The following is a 20,225-nucleotide window of genomic DNA, read 5'->3' as shown; positions in this document are numbered from 1 at the left end:
CCAGAAGCAATTACTTTACTTCTTCAATGCTTACCAGAACTATAGTGAATCCTAAAAAAATGGGCAATAAGCTGCATTGCCTTGCAGTCAGTGCCCTTGTGGAGTCCAGCTGGGCAGCCTGCACTCACTGGGTAGCTCTGCTCCTTACTGCTTGTCATCTTTCCCCTTGGGCCTTACAGCAGGTGGCTCCTGCTTGAAGAAAACCACAATTATGGTCTCTTCTCAAGCTTACAAAGAGACCTGCAGTTGGTTTCTGAGAGTTACAGGTGCTGGGTTCTGTAGAGTGATATAGTTTTGGAAAGGAAAATAAGAATTTGATGAGTAACTGTTCTTTCTCAGTAATTCTGTCACAATATTAAAACCTCCAACTTCTATGGAGTGGAAGTCCAGGCAGTGATCTCCCACAAAAGTTTATTTGCTTTATTTCAGCCTAAGGAAGATTCTGCTCCCTTTCAACCTGCCCCTTGCAGAGTCTGTGTATCAAACAACATGGTTACAGGCACCGTTGGGAATGTCAGTGTCCTCCATCATTTTACAGTCACATTTCTGCCTTCAGTGCTTCGTGCTCTCTTGTTCAGAATACACACTGATTGCATGCTGTCAGCTGTGGAATAGATTCAGATTACAAAATTATTGCTTTACCTACTCAGTTCAGTTTCATGAGCAGTCACCCATTAGAACGTTAACAAGGATGGGGATTTGAGCTTCATGTTTTATTCGAAGGTAGAAACAAGAAAAAAAAATTGTTTTCTGGAACAGTTAATAAGTAATAAAAAGTATATTGTTGCTCCCCCACCCCTTCCCCTGTCAGCCCAAAGAAAATGTCCAAGATCAGGTAAATCCCCTTGAATGTGTATCTTTGTTAAAGGAGTTCAAAGCCAAAATATGGTTCTGAGACAAACTTCATTTGCTTCATTTTATTGTGATAATTAAGATTTAGATAAATAATTCTTGGATGTCAGGCTTATCAGTACTGGCTGAAACTTTTTAATGTGCTTGGGATGGGGAAGGAGCATGCCTTATTAAAATTCATAGGAAGGAGTCACAAGAATGGGAGGTGGATATGTTTCTTCCCCAAAGTTCCTGGGCACAGGACTTTCTGTCTCCCAGATTGTTTAGGTACAAGCCATCTGCTTTGCTTCACTACAGACAGATTTCTAATTATTTGTATGAATGATTCTGACATTTGGTTTTCAGCAAAGGAGGGATTAAAGCAGTGGCTTTAGAGGAAGCTTTCCACTCTCACCTGTCAGCTGCATCTTCCTAGGAGTAACCCCTAAGCACTGAGCAATTCCTGTAACATGCCTGTCTCTCTGGCAAAGAGCATCATCATCCTCATCTCCATTGTGGATTCTTTTGGTGCCTTAATCCTGTTTTCTCTCAATTTACAGCATACCCTCATAAGGCTCTCTTGGATAACACAGAAAGTAGGAGAGCATGGAATGAAGGCACAGACTGTCCTAGAGACCATGCAGCTTCTTTTTTTCCATGCTTCACGAAACGTGTGAAGAAATAAGAAATCTGTCGTATTTTAAAATGTACATAGCACAAAAGGAAGGTCTAGAACAGTTCTCAGTCTCAGGTAAAACACAGTAAAACTCACCCCAAATATGACAAAAGTTTGTGAAACAAAATCAGCCTGTGGCGATGCATTTCTGTAGCAGATGTCTTCCAGTCTGTCTTGTTTTCCTGTACTGATTTTGCGTTAGACTCCTGATTTCTGAGAGGTGTTTTCATGGAAGAGGTTCAAGAATATTGATGGATTTCTTCCCTCCCAACCTACCCTAATCTCCCTTTCCATGTTTATGACCCATGTCACTGAACAGATGGTAAAGTGCTGAAAGATCTTTACATGTAAAGAGTTTAAGATCTTACTTCAATTAAGTGTGTAGAGACATATTCTTACACAAGGCAGAGGTTGGAAACAAGGTGACCTTAGAGCAACATTTATGTTCTCAAAAAGCTGTACTTTTTCCTGACATTTTCTTCAATAAACCAAATTTCATTATCACAGTTTTGCAAGAAAAAGTTCAAATAGCTTTTAAATCCTTTTTACTTAAAGATGTCTTGGTAATAAAATTTCCTTTGCCCAAAGCAGCATCAGAATTCAGAGTAGAGTTCATTACCAGGCTCTTGATATTGTGTCTTAATCGTTTGAAGGCAAAACCTGTAGAAATATCTCAAAGATGTTTTTATAATTTTTCTGCAGTTTCATTGATAAAACATGATAGAAAATCTTTAATAAAGAAACAGCCTCCCTTAGCACCAAACCTACTCAAAGGCTCAAAACACAAAATCTCTCCTCAGTTAAAATAATTACATTATTTTTTTCCCCAATAAACTCAAGAGAACTAAACATCAGGGAAGGAGGCAGACTAATAACTGTCATTATGCTCATGCTGTTGTTGCTGCTGATTCCTAGTTCCAGGAACATTCCTTCGTGTGAATAAAATAATTCTTAAGGGGTTTCAGAATCAATTTATGTTAATAATGCAACTTTCTAACCAGTTTTGGAAAGCCCTGGTAATACTTGTGCTTGTTTAGCTGCAAGCAGCTGTCTCAGGGCTGTGAATTCCAGGCCATGCAGCCATCCCTGCTTCCCCAGGGGAATGAGTGGCCTTGTAAACTGCTGCATCCTGAAGACAGACACATTTCAGTCAAACTGAGTAAGTTGAGTGAGGCAGTGCAAAAATATTCAGCTTTGGAACGTGGTTGGTGAGAAACAAACTAGTAAAGGACCTGGGTTCAACCTGCCCCAGCTGGGATGTGTGGCTTTAATCCTGGTGTGGATTACTGTGCTTAGAGGTGCTGCCCATATGGTCACCCGTCTGGTGGCCCTGGAGCTGTCTGTGGCCATGTCAAAGGGCAGCAGAGTGGAGTTACCTCAGAATTAAGGAAAAGACATCTTACAAACTGTTGGGATAAGGTGTGGCTCAGCCTCTGTTCTGGCCTTTCTGAGCCTTTGAACAGGCAGTTGAGTGAGTGCAGGAAATCTGCTTATCAGTCTCCAGGTATCTGAATTTTAACCTTCCTTGGAACTTGCCAAAACCATGTGAGGGAGATTGTGTTGGTGAATTCTTAATATAACTGATGTAAAAATGCTAAGCTGTCAGACAAAACCAGCAAACGTAACAAACAGCTGTGGTCTGTGCTCCATCAGCATACACTCCCCATGCCCCTCCTCCTGCGAAGAGCTGGTACCAGAAACACAGGAAAAGAACCTTCCCTGCATGGGAAGTGGGAAATGCCAGTACCTGTATTAAAGTTAATAGATGTATTGCTAATTGCTGCCCATGTGTTTCTAAGTATTTCAGAGCAGACCTCTTGCAATGAGGTCATCTTGTTAATCTGGTAAACTGGGTCTGTAGTGTGTTCATGCAAGGATAAGGAGAGTGCATAGCTGTGAAGTTGCTAGTCTGATCCTTGTGGATTTACAGTTCACTGGCAGTATCAGTTCTGTAATATTTAATGTCTCTGGGGAGCAATATATTGAACTTTGAAAATTAGTACATTAAGTAAATCTGAAGTATTTTTGTGACGTCTTCGACTGGTGGCCAGACATTCAGACTCAAACACTGTTGGTATTCAAAATCCTTTTTTGTGGCATGAAAAGCTTCTATTGTACTCAGAAAATAAGTTTCTGAAGTGCTGTGGGAAGAAGTCTTCAATCTGTATGTCGTGTCAGGTGAGCAAGATTTTTCTGAGGATGTCAAGTGAGGCAAGAATAGAAAGCCATTTCAGTAGGTTTATAGCCTAAGTACTCAGCTCACTGTGCTTATGAACTGGGAGAGACATTATGCCACATTTAACCCTTTGTTATTTCCTGGTGCTTTCCCACACTGCTAGCTGGTATCCAGCATCATCAGTAAACACAGGATCTTTTTGAATAATTATTTTTCTGTGTTTATACAATCATGTTAAGAGTCCTGAAGACTGATAGTGGCAACTAAAATGATTTAAATTATCCTTCTCTGGGTGGGCTTTGGATTACAAATCTAACTTGAGCTTGAACATTGAAACAGTTCCTTTCTGGTGCTATAAATCACTGGCATTTCTCTGAACTTGAATAAAACCAAACCCACGTTCAAAGTCATGCTTGTGCAGAATTCTAATTGTGAACTGTGAAACTAATACCTTGGGCAGGGCTGCAACAGGAGTTACATTTCAATCTTTTTCTCCCTTCTCTGTGTCCCCAGGTTGATAACACGTAAATAATTAATGCAGAATCTAGGATGTCCCTGCAGAATTAATTTTTGAATTTTAAAAGGAACACCTTTTACTGCCTTGCACACAAAGTGCCAGCTGCTGAGGTTTTGTTACATGTACAACCTGGAAGACTGCAAGGAATGCTTGTGATCATTGCTGCCAGAGGAAAAAAAAGAGCTAAACACCAAAAATACTTGTGGTTTATTGCAAAAGTTCACCTTACCTCTGTCTCCTTATAATTGAGAGCTTCAAAGTTCAGTTGTATCTCCTCTCTTTTGAGTTACAACAGTGTTATTCTCTGCATTTAGGTTGTTATTTCTGTAGCATAGAAATTAACCACAAAGACTTTTACTGATTGAAGGAATTCAGAGAAGTATGTGGCAGAGCAGATAATTAACTCACATTTCTCAACCTAATTCTGGTCCATGATAGAACTTGCTCCATCTGAAAAAAAAGGATTAGGATTTTTAGAGAAATACCTCATGGGTTCTTGCCTTCTCTGTGGCACTTTTCTGTGGTGTGGCTATATGCTTCTTAGTGGTTTATGGAAGAAATTGCTCTTCCTGTGTTCACAATTAGTTTGCAGTCATCTCACTGCAGTACTCTTGAAAGATGCTTTGGGAGAAGGGAAGGCTGTTGCTGAGGTGATGGAATAACTAGCAGGGTGTGGCAGGAGAGTGTGTAGTGTTATGATGCCAAGGTGGAGTCTTAGAGCAGATCCAGTTTGTTTTTTCTTCGGAATTAATCAGTACTTAAACTCTGAGGCCAGCCTAATATAAGAATTCTGGGCATAGATGGTGAAATAAATAACTTGTAATTGAATGTGAATCACCTCTAGAATTAACTACTCTACAGCTTTTTCAGGCTGTGAAAGGAGGAGCAGGAAGTACTTAATGGATGTATTTTTAAGTGGGCAATTTGTGTGTAGCTCATCAAGATGGAAACGTGTTGGGCTCCTTGAAGAGATCACAGATGGCAAGAGCAATTGTACATTGTGCTTACAACTTCATGTAGATTAAGAGGTTGTTGTAACCTAAATGACAGATCTCTATGCTTGGGGTTCAATGGATGCATTTCAAATGGAATAAGGTAGTGACTTAGTGCTTTTTAAAAATTAATTCTTACCTGCTTTTATCTCTGTCAGTTTTCAGGCACCGCCACTGTCCTGACACTGTGTGCAGACTTTATTCTGGACAGTGTACCTGCCTGCCTTCTGTCCTCAGCCAGCACCTTCTGTGTCTGCTTGCAAAGATATTGCTAAATAGGTCTGTGAGATGGAAAGGTGCTGCTAACATAGGCTAAGAAGAAGAAAGCTCTTGTGTTAAGCCATCCTTTTTTTTTTTTTTTTCCTGCAGCTGCAACGTGTCACCTAAATCCCTTGGCTGGATAGGGCAGCACCACGGCTTTGGGATTAGTGTGTATGATGGATTTAGGATTTGAAGCAAACATGTGTTGCTGTGTTTGCATTGTGTCTTGTTTTTACTGCCTAGAGAGAAATGTTCTTTCTTTTATCAGGCATGTCAATTAAAATTCTGAGGAGAGCCTTCTGACAAAAGGTGAAGAATGGTACAGTGATATATTGAACAGTTGTACGAGAAGAAAATGTGATTGTTCCTTTTTCTTAGACCTGGAAAGAGACTGAAGAGCTTTAAGCACCTGGACAGATTCACAGTGAAAAGCAAGGGTTGCGCAGGAGAGCAGAGAGAGGAATGGATTGCACTGCTAGTTTTGCATTTATTTACTGCAATGGAAACTGTTGTTTGGTTTTGAAGAGCAAGTAGAGCCCTCAGCAAGAGTGGGACTCTCCAATCTGTCAGTAATGAAATGTACAAAAGGGCTGCCTCTGTGTAGGAACTGCTGCCAGAAGGAGGAAGTGGCATGGAGAAGCCAGCAGCTGTAAGTTGGTATCATGTCTTGGTGGATGCTTAGCAACTGGTAAAGTAGCAAAAGAAAAAGAATATCATCAGGAGGCCTTTCTGTCCAGAAATGGATTCATCTACATGCCATCTTGCCTCATGGCCCTGCCTCTGTCTGTCATGTGTCTTCTTCAAAATGTTGAACTGAAACCTGTGTAGGTACATCACATAGAATGAAAAAGGATTTTGTTGGGATTTTAATATTCTAAATCTGAGCAGGGGAGGAGGCCTAAATTTGCTGTAAAACTGCTCTGTAATAACCTGAAAAATACTACTGGATTTTGGAAATCGCCAGATACCTTGTTTCCTCCTGAAAGTATTTTTATGCCTTTACACTGAAAATGTGTACTGCAGAATCTTGATATTCTTTAAGGCTGTCAGTGCCTGCATTCAGTTCTGAAGCTTCCCTTTGTCTCAGATATGGATGTCTCCAAAAGTCCCTTGCTTCAGAATCAGTTCTCAGTGGCCCGTCTGGCTGAAGAGTTTTTCTGGGTTGGTGGCAGCATCGTAGCTCCTCCGAGATGGAAAATCGGCCGTGTTGGTAAGATGCAGGCTGAACACCTGCCACTTATTTGGGCAAAATGGTATCATACTAAGAGCTTCCTTGTCTGAATCTTAGTGACAACTTTGTCTAGCAGTTGTGTGGGGGAAGCAGAAGAGATGGAAGAACTTGAGCCACAGACCCAGTCCTGTGTTATTTTTCCTGGTTGCTGATACAATGCGTTCTGTCTTCAAGAACCCCTGGGTTGTAATGTCACTACTGATTTTTTAACATTCTTCTGGAAACCCAAATGCAAGCTTGTACATTTTGACACGTGCAGACCTTTTGAAAATTTCAGTCCTTGCTGTGAGCATTTGGAAGTGTCTCATCTTCCATAGCAGGTCACTGGACTCTTGAGGCTGCTTTCTGAATACTGATGTGCAGTATATACTGATGTGCAGATATACCCTATCTGAGAAGGGTTCCTTTTTGCTTTCTAGTAGCTTTTCTTTTCAGTAGGGAATAAGCCCAGCAAACCCAGCTGGAAATGGCTATAGAAATGAGATGTCTCCTGTTCTAGTGAATGCATTTTAGTAGCAGCCTTAATCGTGCCAGGATCTGTTAGCAGGGTGGAACTCAGCAGAGTTGTGATGCTGCCCTTTGTGCTCTTCTAAAGGGACTGGCCAGAGCCAAAGCTGTATGACATAATCTGGAGCCAGACTGAACTGTGGACATTAATCCTTTGACAGAGTTAGTCCATGTATAAAAATACTCAATGACTCAATCCTTCTAACTTCTTTTCTTCCTCACATGCTAAAATACTCCCACTCCTTCACACATTTGCATCAAACCTAGAAACTCCTAAAGGTCAGTAATGCTACTGAAGCATAAATAATTGATTAAGAGATTAGAGTATCTTTCTAACAACAAGTATGAAATTTGGCTTGTTTTCTTTCTTCTTGTATCTGGACAAATTGTAGGGTTTTCTTATTTGTGTTGTTTTATTACTCTGAAACTTTTTATTGTAACTATAAATGCTACTATGTACTATGAAAAATCACTTGGAGTCAGTCTAGCCTTACTTGCTAGGAACACAAGAATGGAAGTGTTCTTAGTTTCAGTTTCCTGGTTTGCAGGGTCATTGCATTTTGCCAAAGTTTAAGCTTTCTGTAATTATTATCTTGCAGTAAATCTGAGAAGTAATTTGATTTTTTCTTGACTTCGATGAAAGCAAATACTGGAAAAATTGCAGTGTCTGGGAAATGGTTGAGCCAAGTTTGAATCCTCTTTGGATCTGATGTTGCAGTGAGTTCCAGTAATGCTTCTGGACTTAAGCACATTTGCTTTTATGACTGATACCTGCTGACTGCACTGATTTAATCTCAGGGCATCTGTGAGTGAAGACAATGGATCATCTTAAAGAAATGAAATGTTGCACAAGGGCTTATCTTGTTCTTAATTTAACACCTTCTTTCCATAAATACATTATTAAAGTCAACAACATACTCTGCAGAATTGTGGCTTTAAATTTAAATTTTCTTTTATTACTAGTGAGTTACTTGCAAACTAATCTACTGTGCTGAACCTTCTTTGCCTGAGTAAATTAACTGAATTTGTATGAGCTCTGAAGAACAGGAATGTCCATTATTTTCTCCATTTCTTTTTACTCCACCTTGCTTCTCTTGAGTGTTTTTGCTTTTGCCTGAGAGGAACACCTCAAGGAATTGTGTTGTTTTTTCTGCATTTTGGTATACATGGAAGGAGTGTTTTAGCTGGGACACTGTTACACCTGTAATCTGTATGTACAGATTGATAAAAGAGAAACCTGACCTCAGAATTTCCTTATAAGTCTACACTTTTTAGAATATGTGCTACATATGTTAGTTTTTATTCTTCCATCCAGAATCTGAGTAGTAATTTGCTCTTCTCGTCTGAAAAAAAGAAATACATTAGACATGGTCATAGTTTTAATTTTACTTAAGCAGACCAGACAAAGAAGCCACAGGGAAATGAAGTCACAGGCTATGCTGGGAAAACTGATTGAAATAGCTTTCTTTTTTTCTCTCTTCAGTGGAAAAATGTATGAGTTCCATGCAAGCTGGAACCCAGATGATCAAACTCCGTGGCAGCTCCAAGGGCTTGGTCCGGTTCTATTACCTGGATGAGCACAAGTCCTGCATCCGCTGGAGACCCTCCCGCAAGAATGAGAGAGCCAAAAGTGAGTGTCAGCCACACAGCCTTGCTTCTGATTCCTACTAGGATCTTGCTCTCTTATCAGAAAATGAGTACAAAGGGTTTGTCTTGTTCACAGGTGATGAAAAGGAATGTTTCACTTCAATTCCAAGGGCAGGAGGTGGGTTATGAGTACCAGTTCATGCAGGTTGCCATGCAGATAGCAGTGGTGTAGATGTTTTAAATGAGTTGCAGGCAAAACCCCTGTGAACTGGGGACCTTGCAATGTGAGCTCTGGGCCCTTTCTCTGCAGGATTTCTCCACGGGATAGGTGGCTGGCCTAGGGCATGGGCACAGCCACTAATGAGCTGCATTCTCCTGTCGTTGCAGTTTCCATCGACTCGATTCAGGAGGTGTGTGAGGGGAAGCAATCAGAGATCTTCCAGCGCCATGCTGATGGCAGCTTTGATCCCAACTGCTGCTTCAGTATATACTATGGAGACCACATGGAATCTTTGGACCTGGTGTCTTCCAGTGGAGATGAAGCACGCACCTGGATCACAGGACTGAAATATCTGATGGCAGGGATCAGTGATGAAGACAGCCTCTCAAAACGCCAAAGGACCAGAGACCAATATCCTTCTTCTGTTCTCTGAGTGTGTTTCCCAGTGGTGGAAAGCACAGAGATTCCTTTAAGTATGTATTTTGCAAAGAGCAAGTACTGGGTTCAAAGCTCCCATGGTATTCCCTGTTTCCAGAGAGGGAGGAGTCCTTGAAGAGGATTGTTGTGGGCAAGATTTGGAGATGAGTGACTGGAGTGAACTGACAATCACACAGGTATATTCTTTCATCCATCACTGCCTGTGTAAAGCTGTCCATTTCACTGGGCTATAATGAGCAAGGTGTGCAGCACTGGGGTGTGGGTAAGTAGCATGTGTTGCATGTTAAGCACATCAGGTCCAGAAACTGTTGCTGAAATAATGTGAGTAGAGTTACATATTACCTTGAACTTTCTTTCATCCCCAGTCTCATTTATAGTCTTTCCTAACATGAAAAAAATTTATAATATGTCTAGTGTTCAGTAATATCCCATAATATCCCGTGCTGTTCCTTAACTCCTGTTCAATGTGGTTGAAGCAGACTTTTGATGAAGCAGATAAAAATGGTGATGGCAGCCTGAGCATTAGTGAAGTGCTCCAGCTAATGCACAAACTGAATGTGAACCTACCCCGACAAAAAGTCAAGCAAATGTTTAAGGTAAGAAATGCAGAGGTATTATTGTCTAAAAGAGCAAGGCTTGGGCTGCTGGAGATTTAGTATGAAATCTAATAGGAGAGAGTGCAAATGTGTTCAGCAGCTGGTTTGTTTCCACTCTGCTGAGAGATACTACACAGTCCATTTGGTAAATTGAAAAGAGCTCCAGAAACACATCATAAATAAATTGTTATTCATAGAAAAAGGCTTTACACCAGATTCCTTCTGGTGTTACATAACAGAAAGACACCCAGGACAAAGATTGCTTTTGCACTGTTCTTGTTGGTCTGAAACTCAGTCATGTTTCCTCCTCTGGTGATGTTCTCTCTAGTAAGTGCTTTCCAGTGGAGTATCTAATACCTTCCAATAACTGGTACTTATAAAATACCCACTGTGCAAACTTCCTCAGCTGCCATGGGGTTTGCATTGCTGAAAGCTGTTTGTCTGACATTGCATTCTACTGACCTTGTCTGGATGTACCTGGCAGCTGAGCTATGGAGATGTGTGTGTGCTTTTGTAATCAAAAAGTCTGTTATGTGAAGGACCTAAACAGAAATTGAATCAATAGTTTTCAGCAGGGTTGAATCATAGTTTTCAGCATCTTTCACACAGATGTCTGAGGCAAGGCAAAAGCAATTCTGTTCTCTGGTGCTTGAAGACAGAACCATCTCTTATTCTAAGCACTTACTGCAGTTGTACAATTGCACTTTGCAATCAGTTTAAGTCTGATTAAAGATTTCTTAAAGTTCATGTCTTCATTTTCCACAGCTTCTCTTCTTTTTTTGAGTGATTTTTCCTGGTTTGATAAAGTATTTACAGGATGAAACTGCCTGGATGCAATTTTTTTCTTCTGCTGTGCAGCTAGAAAAGCAGTTTGAAACAAGTGTTCCTTTTGATTTTTGCTTTTTTATTTTTGATCTTTTTTTAATGCACTAGGACAAGAACACTAGAAACCTTTTGTCCTGTGAAATAGAAACCTGAAATCATATCAGACTTTGAAACTGCTGCAGTGTGTGAGGCTTGGAAAAGAGACAGAATAGTGAGATCTATCAAGATAAAAGAGTAAGGAGCAAGTGCAGGGTGTCCTTTGGGAACAAGGAAAGAGGAGGCTAGGAGGCTGTTTGTCTAAGTTCTTAAAAATCTGTGGGGGTGCATTAGACTAAATTGCAGGATGTGGAAGTACTTGTTGTTGGGCAAGTCACTGAACTGCTGTCAGCTTGCCAGGACAAGCATCAGCCTGATCAATTGATCAGCTCCAGCAGCCCCAGAGCGAGCAGGCTGCCGGGAAGGATCAGCCTGCAGTTAATTCTGGTGTTGCCTTGTTCTCAGGCAGCAGTTTGTTTATTTATTTAGGCTACCTCAGGGCAGTTGGGTGTCTCATTGCCTTATTGCTGTGTGGTGCAGGAGGCTGATACAGATGATAACCAGGGCACGCTGGACTTCGATGAGTTCTGTGCCTTTTACAAGATGATGTCGACCCGGCGGGACCTGTACCTGCTGATGCTCACCTACAGCAACCACAAGGACCACCTGGACACTGAGGACCTCAGGCGCTTCCTAGAGACTGAGCAGAAGGTAGGGCCAGGCCAAGAAGACTCCCAGCCTACAGCCTTTTAGAAGGAGAATTGCCTTTTAGGAGGAGTGGGAGCTTTGTTGTCATGGGTGTAAAAAATACTACTGTTGTACTCCTGTCCCTTGGGCCAGAACAACTTTGGCTCTTCCTGGTATGTGGTAAGTTGGGAGATGAGAAAATGGTGAGACATCTGCTACCAATACCATGAGGACATTCATCTCCTACACCCACCAGAAGATTGAGAAATGAAATGCTATTGCTACTAAAATCTGGTGGAGTCAGCCCAAAATACGATGGAATGGTATAATTTCCCAAATTAAAACTGGGAGTGCAATTACCAACCAAGTTTTTTATCTCTGTATGAAACACTACTGCACCATGCACCATGATATGCACCAGTATTGAGGACCATATTGCAACGATGGTTCTTAAGCAGCTCTTACGAAAAACAAACCACAAAGCAGCAGCAATTCCAGCTGCAAAGATACATATCACATACCCTAAATACCAAAGGTACAGCACAATTGGTTTAATCTCCAACCCTGTGAAATTTCCAAAGAACAGGGTCTGATTCCAGCTCAGCAAAGCCATTCTTTTACTGGAGTAGGAATTCAAACTATTCAGGCAAATTAGAGGTGGTGCAGGCTCCATCCTCAGAGGTTTTGTGGAGCAGACTGGGTAACACCCAAAGCAAACTGATGTGACTTGGTAGTAAGAATCAGAGAATCAGAGGGCTTGGAAAGGGCCTCTGAGATCATCAAGTCCAACCCTTAGTTGACCTTGCTTTGAGCAGGATTTTGGGCTAAGGTCCCTGAGTGATCCTGTGACCTTTCATCTAGACACTTGGAAGATTCTGAAGTGAAGAAAAATAATTGGACAGCAAGATGCTGTCAGTGCAGGAGCAAATGCATTGACTTCTCTTTGTCTTTTTCCTCTCCTGGTCTCTTTTGGAGCTGCATGCCTGCAAATCATAAATCCTCATCGGTTTCAAATGTTGTCTGAGAAATGAATGACTAAAAAAGCCACCTCTCTGGCAGTTATCTCTTTAGATAAGTGGCGTATGTTTCCATTTCATTGGTCAATTGATCCTCCAGATGGTGAGAGGAAAATGAACACTTGCCACAGGCCACAAATCAGCTCAGCTAATCACAATTCATGTGAGGCTTCTCTCCCTTCCCTGGTGCTCCCCTTTCTCATACAGTATGTACAGTGGTTATTTTGTGCCTTTTCTTTATCTTTTAAACCCAGCAAACCTACAATGTGCAGGCAAATCAAGCGTTAGGATTTTTTTCTTCTTCTTCACTTTTATTTATTAGGTTTTAAATTACTCCCCAGAAAAGGCACTGGTCTGGTGGTTTCATTTCCCTCTTGGCAAAAATTCCATGTTGCCAAAACAATCATCAACGTGGTCACCTTGTTGGCAGCCCCTCTGGCAACAAGGGCTGTGCTGTATACAGCAGATAATGGAAAGAGTTTGCTGGACCACTCAGGACAGGAATATTAAGTAAGAGCATGGGTAATAAGTGGAGGATAAATTAACAGTAAATAGCAGGAATATTAAATAATAGTGTTAAAACTGAACTCTGAAAACATTGTGAAGTAGTGGAAGCTACAGCTTCTCATAAATGTCCTTTTTTAATAAATGACAACATTTATGTGTGTGTTTTTTATTTCTGCTCTTTCCATTTTTCAGTTAAGAATGTGAAGCTACCCTCAGGTTAGTAGATTTCCTCAAGGGGCTTTCTGAGAGCATTATTTCCTGATTCTCTGTTACCCTGCTAGGAAATGATTTTTCTTTCTGCCCATAAAGATGAGCCATTTTTGTGGTGGTTTTTGTTGTTGTTTTTTTTTTTTTAAAGTAAAAACCCTTTGATAATGCAAACTAATCCTTTAATCCTACAAGAGGAGAAATCCCATTGGTTTGTGACAAAGCTTGTTTTGTTTGGATGCTCTTTGTGCCTAATAACACTCTAACCAGATTTGACCTACAAAGCAGAACTGTCTGTATTGGCTGTGATCAGGCAGCTGCCAATAGGACAGAAACTTTTCACAAAGCAGTCTGGTGGTTATCTGCCCTGACACTGATTGGCAGGAGTGAGAATTTCACTGGAAATCCTTAGTGCCACTGTGGATAATTTTCCCACTTGTTCAACTGTGCACAAAGGAGTGAGCTGTGAGAAGCAGTAATTCCTAGTTAACACTGCTTTTTTGCTACTTTTACAGATGACAAATGTGACTAAAGAGCACTGCCTGGAAATCATCAGCAAGTTTGAGCCATGTCTGGAGAACAAGAAGGAGGGAGCTCTGGGGATTGATGGTAAGATGGCTGCTAGAGTTTTTGTAGGAAGGAATCTTCAGATGATTATGAGAATATTGCATTTGTTTGCATAATATGTAGTCTTAACATTGTGCTGTGTTGTATAGAGCATGCTTTTCAGGAGTTCTTTTTGGGTTTTTTAATATCTATTTTTTGCTGAGCAGCCTAATGGGAAATTGGTACTCTTTGGAAGATTTTTAAAGTTACATATCATGATGAAGCTGCAGTCATAGAAGGGTAAGCTGGAACTGGATGTGTCTTTATTTGGGCTTTTGGAAAATACAGTAGAATTTAGTTGCATCATTCCTGCAGGTATTTTGGAAATCCTGTAAGTTTCAATAAGAGGAGTGATCTGATATGAACACGTGAAGCAGGATGATAGATGAGATTTGTTTAGGACCATGCTTTCATGACCTCTGCTCCTGAAGCCTTCACTTTGAGTAATTTGATGCTGTACCATCATGACACTTCCTTCAAGTACTAAACCTTCTGCCAGATCTTATTGACTTCAAGGACAAAGTAAATTCCTCAGAAATTAGTTTCTGTGCATAAGTTCTTGCCCATTTCTGAGGTTGTGCTGTCACAGTGAAAAGAGGCAAAACAGAAGTTCTGTTTTGTTTGCTGAATGGGTAATTTCTGGTATATTGTGTAAGGTGGTTTGTTTTGGTTTGGTTTGTTCAAAGAAATGATAGTTGCCTAGGACAGATTTGGGTCTGTTCTACTTCCAGACTAAATTCTTAATCTATTTTAAGCTTATACTAATGCTAAGTGACTGTAGCAGTTGACATAATAATTTTTTTATTTTCTAGTGCTTTGCAGTCAGTGGCAGTCACATAAATAATGAATACTCAGATTCATTATCTTGCCTTCTTCATAGCTAGACAAGTCAATCTAGGCACTTCAAACAACTTCAGTTTTTCATACTGGAAAGAGAACTTTTTGAAAACTAGGGTGATCTGTAAAATGACCTTGCATAAGAATGGATGATAAAACAGTTGAGAATTTGTGGCATAGTGGTCACATACTGGTGTCACATACTGGTCACATAATGGTGAGCTGAATCAGCAGTTTCATACAAAGATAAAAAAAATAACTTTGCTTCTGAACAAGAGTGATGATTGCAATACAGCAGTTGTCCAGGTGATATAGTCTGCATGATTTGCAAGCATCCCACTGCTTTGGGAAACAAATTCTTCTGGTAGCATCACTCAAAGTGCCACAGATAAACAGTGTTTTATGTCAGGTCTGGAGTACTGCAGTGAATTTCGGTTATAAGCCTGCAATGTCAGGTTGGATCAAACAGACATTTTTTCCTGGAAAGGGAGAGGAAAGGAATGCACAAAGAACTAGAAATTTCTTGAAAGCAATAATCACAATTGGTCATTGTGACAGTTGGGATGTAGTGGGTTTATTTGTCTTCTTATTCATCTGTCTTCTTCCTGGCTGAGCACTTTTAACTGGTTTTAGGAGGGCTATAGCAGCAAATAATAGAAATCTGCTTCCAGGTTTCACCAATTACATGCGGAGTCCATCGGGGGACATATTCAACCCAGAACACTACCAAGTGAATCAGAACATGAATTATCCCCTGAGCCACTATTTCATTACCTCTTCACATAATACCTACCTCATGGGAGATCAGCTGATGTCCCAGTCCAGGGTGGACATGTATGCATGGGTGCTGCAGGCTGGCTGTCGCTGTGTAGAAGGTAAGATGAAAAAAAAGGAATCATCAGTTTTGTTTCTCCTCTCTAAAGCAAGACTTGTGGCTTCTGCAGAAGAGATGGTACAGGGGAAGAGCAGAAAGCAAAGTGATGTCTTCATTTCACAAAGAAGGAAAAAATAATGTTGCCATGTAATGGGTGAATTTATTGAGCATGGAAATAAGGCAGACATTTGAAGAGTAGTGTCCAGAGCACGGAGAAAAAAAATAATTGTCAGTTGATTGCTGAAGAGAATTGCAGAGTCTCATTTGTCTTCACAAATGGTGGGCCCAGATGTTACTGTTCTGATGGGTGTCATTGTTTCTGTTCTGCAGTTGACTGCTGGGATGGGCCAGATGGTGAACCAATTGTCCACCACGGATACACTTTGACTTCCAAAATTCTCTTCAAAGATGTGATTGAAACTATCAACAAATATGCCTTTATCAAGAATGAGTATGTATACAGCCTGCCAGGCTCTGAGTCTCAGGGCTAGAAACTGGGGTTCCTGGACAGTCAGTGAAAATCTCACCACTTTCTGCATATGCCAGGCAGAATGCTGAGTTGTTAGCTATAGAAGTCTCCATGGAAGAACAAACACAATAGGTTTATCACTTGATTGCTGGAAGGGGAAAGGTAAAGACAAAGCCCCTTCAGGGATTTTTTCAGTTCTTGGAACCTTCCTTGACTTTTTTTTACCTGTGAGATTGCCATAGGGGTGAAGCACTGATTGGAGAGGAGAGCTGAAAGCACTGGCTTTTTAGTTTTCCCTCACGAATAGCTTGGTAGAATCATTTTGGTAGGAAATGGAAGTCAGAACTGGGCAGTGTGTGAAGCTGAAAAGTGTGCTCTGGAAAACTGCAGAAGTTTAATAATCCTGTGGCTGTCAAAAATGGACCATTCAGTTTGGAGTGAGTAGTGGGGTATCAGTCCTGTGCCCACACTGGTTTATCCAGCCTCTGTGGATTTCCCAGGTGGTGCTGCCTGTTACAGGATGGCTCAGACAGCAATAACTCTTATTCTCTTACTGCTAAATTTGCAGCTGGTGATGCTTGGTTTGTGTCTGTGCCAGGTACCCTGTTATCTTGTCAATTGAGAACCACTGCAGTGTTGTTCAGCAGAAGAAAATGGCTCAGTATCTTACGGAAATCCTGGGAGACAAACTGGATCTGTCTTCTGTGGAGAGTGATGATTCTACCACACTCCCTTCACCAGCAAGTCTTAAAGGAAAGATTCTGGTTAAGGTAAAACCCTACTCATCCCTATTGTGCCATCCCTATTGTTGTTTGTGATGAGTATGATTTCTGCCTGATTGTCACTTATATCCTATTATCATATAATATAATATAATCATATAATATAATAAATGTCCTATTTAACTAAGTTAAATAATTTAAAAGCAGTCTTTAAGAACCTGGTACTTATGTTCAGAACAAATGTCTCCTCATTCTTACTGAACCTTGTTGCATTCTTGGAATAATTTTGATTTTGTTTTATACCAAATATTTATATTTTGTTTTATGTGATAGCAAGAGCTACTTGCTAGCCTGCCTGTCTCACCATTTTACCTTCCAGGGAAAGAAGCTTCCAGCCAACATCAGTGCTGATGCAGAGGAAGGTGAAGTCTCTGATGAGGACAGTGCTGATGAGATTGATGATGACTGTAAAATAATGAATGGAGATGTAAGTTAAGTGATCATTTGAATATAAATGTATGTGAAGTTTTTCCATCCCACTGAGAAAAAACCTTGTGAGTTCCCTGGAATGTGAGTGTTGTCTGACCTTTGGGATTCATCTCAAGGCTCTGGGGTTCTAAACCTTCATGGGGACAGGTTTAATGGAAGTGCATACTGGGCAGCACCACTTGTAGTGGTTATGACTCTGCCTTTTAATATCTTAAATAGCAAAAATTTTTTTCATGTTACATAATGTATTTTTTTTAAGTGGAAGGTATTGTACAGCCAGTAAACTGTTTCCAATATCCAAAGGAAACTACACAGGTGACTTGACAACAATGCTGAAATCAGGGGTGCTGTGGTACTTAAACTCCTGATTTTGCAAATTTTCCAGATAATTTAAAAAAACTTAAAGATTGTTTTGAGAAGATCCTAATCCAGGTGCTTGAACAAGCAGAAATACTAGCACAGCTCTCCTTGCTAGACATTACTTTTGCCATGATTCTTTTCAACTTAGTCCACACACATGCTATATATAGAGGGATGTCAAACAATATTTGTTTTTCTTGCATTAAATGGATGGAGAAATGAAGGCCAGTAAGGAAAGTGTAATCTTTCATAATAAAATTAGATAGTAAGATGTTATTCTTACTAAGGGTTCAGAAGGCATTCTGACCTCACTGTTTTTGTTACTAACAGTTCACTTTTCTGTGAGGTTTACTGATGCTTTAAATATGAGATTTGTTACATCTGGTTTGCTTTCCAAGCCAATTTTTTAAGAGCTCAGAAAATTATAACTTGTTTCATGGCAAATTTAATTGGGAATTCTTAAGGCCTACTGAGAAAACACAACCTGTCACCTCTTGAAAGACCTGGGGATTGTGAATTTATACCTCGTGGATGGAAAAGAAAACTCTGGATTTCTGTTTTTGTTTCCCACACTTGCTCACATGGGCTATTGTGCACACAGGAGGGAATAGGATATATATATATATTATTTTTATCTTATATTTTGTGCTTGGAACTGGCAAAATCAACATTCTAAAGCTTCTCCCATTCCATCCAGTAGAAAAACCTTGACCTGGCATATGAACACTGTCCAAGAACCTTGATGAGCAAGAGAATTTCTGTCTGCTTAGACTTTCCACGTGTATCCATTGCTATTAAACTTGTATGAGGAGTGGCTTGGACAGCACAAGGGCACAGATCAGACTCTACAAAATGTGTAGTGCAAAACACAGCTTATGTTAATCCAGTTCAGTATGGGGAGTACTGTGCTAGCACATCCTTGGCTCACAGCAGACATTATATCTGAATAGCTCTGCTAAAAGTCAGTCTTAGTTTAGTTAGAGCCATTTTAATTAGTTTTGCTCTCATCACCTCAGACAGGCTGTTTATACTTTAGATCCAGCTTCCCCTGCAGGGCCTCATATGCTTCCATACCTTACATTAAGTCTGATGCTGAGCTGCAGGTAACTGCCTCACACCATGCAAATGAGAAACCTCTTGTTTTGGGTTGGTTTTTCCTTTGTTTCTTTCATACAACATTTGGCGTTTTATTAATGCTGGAATTACTGGAATTGCCAAGATTTTTTTTCATCACTACCTAGTTTAATGATTCTGTTTTGTTTGTAGGCATCTACTAATAGGAGAAGAGTGGAGAATATAGCAAAGAAAAAACTTGACTCACTGATAAAAGAGTCCAAAATTCGTGACTGTGAAGATCCAAACAATTTCACTGTTACCACTCTACCATCATCAGGAAAGGCTGGCCTAAAACCAGATAGTAAGAAGGTGAACATATTTTATTGCACTTCACTCACCCTTAGACCTGGTTGTTGTTTTGTTTGTCTCTGCCTAACAGTAATACTTGTTTTTTCAGAGGTGATTTTCTGCAGTTGGGCTTTTAAATCTGTTTTGAGACTCCCCCAGACATGACAGCACATTTCCTGGTGTATCTGCAGCTATCATAGCACTCATGAAATTAGAGAATGCTCACACTTCCCTTAAAACAAGATAGTGTGAGTCACACAATGAATTTTACAGAGTCCATTTGCTGTTAGATCCCTGTCTGTAAAGCTTTGTAAGGAGGAACATTTTTTGCGTTTATGTCCATTTAGTAGAAGCTTCTTTTTAATTTGCTCATAATGAGATTTTATTTTAGCTAGTTTTATGATTTGCATTTGTTGGAGAGAGAGAGTTGATTATTGCAGATGAATTATGAATTATGACAGTACTTCAAAGGATGAATTGAAATGTTAAACACCTCTTTCCCCAAAGTCCAGTGACTTGGGAGAAAGCAGTGTCTATCATTTCAGATTGCTGTAGTTTATTAGCTTACAGAACATATTATGCATTACTGACTTTAGATTCTTAGCTGAGCTCATGCAGTTAACAATGGTGCCAGGTGAACGTCACTGTCAGATGTGCAGAGCTGTTTTTTTTTTCTTACACAGCAATTGGAGCATGAAATGTGCACATGGAATGACTTTTCAACATGGGAACTCTGAAAGTTCCCATGGACAAAAATCATGTCAATTATTGCTGGGGTACAAGGTCTTGTACTCAGCTTGTGTTTAAAAAAAAAAAAAACTGGACTCTGGTCCAGTTCTGTTGGCACTTTAGTGAGGATTGCTTCCCAAACCATTCCTGATGATGTTCAAACATGCTGTCTGTGGCATTCTCTCTGCTCTGCTACATCATTCTCTCTGCTTGGTTGCTTTAGAGTAAACTTGAGGATGATGTGGAATCTGGGGAAGACTTCAGCACCAGCAAAAGGCAGAGCAGGTCCCTGATGGGCAGCTTCTCCAAACGCAAGGTGAGCCACTCAGTGGGTTGGGTCTGCAGTAAATATTCCTGGGTAGGTTTTTCTCTTTGCACACAGTGGTGGAGAGGAATATCCTAATTGCATTGTCTGGCAGAGGCTT

The 20,225-nt window shown here is 40.4% G+C and overlaps 1 protein-coding gene across 2 annotated transcripts in view; it reads left to right on the top strand.

The window, feature by feature from the left end:
- Nucleotides 1-20,225, top strand: part of PLCH2 (phospholipase C eta 2) — a 57,406-nt gene that overhangs the window by 22,590 nt on the left and 14,591 nt on the right. For both annotated transcript variants that reach the window (XM_030463892.1, XM_030463893.1), the window contains exons 2-12: nt 8,675-8,821; nt 9,166-9,409; nt 9,903-10,032; nt 11,434-11,604; nt 13,826-13,919; nt 15,425-15,628; nt 15,958-16,078; nt 16,695-16,866; nt 17,198-17,305; nt 18,934-19,092; nt 20,024-20,116. In XM_030463892.1, coding sequence (XP_030319752.1) covers nt 8,675-8,821; nt 9,166-9,409; nt 9,903-10,032; nt 11,434-11,604; nt 13,826-13,919; nt 15,425-15,628; nt 15,958-16,078; nt 16,695-16,866; nt 17,198-17,305; nt 18,934-19,092; nt 20,024-20,116 — 1,643 coding nt within the window. The remainder of the gene's footprint in view (nt 1-8,674; nt 8,822-9,165; nt 9,410-9,902; nt 10,033-11,433; nt 11,605-13,825; nt 13,920-15,424; nt 15,629-15,957; nt 16,079-16,694; nt 16,867-17,197; nt 17,306-18,933; nt 19,093-20,023; nt 20,117-20,225) is intronic.

Source organism: Calypte anna, chromosome 21, assembly GCF_003957555.1.
Source record: "Calypte anna isolate BGI_N300 chromosome 21, bCalAnn1_v1.p, whole genome shotgun sequence".
Classification (NCBI taxonomy): Eukaryota; Metazoa; Chordata; class Aves; order Apodiformes; family Trochilidae; genus Calypte; species Calypte anna.
The sequence above is the reverse complement of the archived record's forward strand: the minus strand, read 5'-3'. Positions and strand labels throughout refer to the sequence as shown.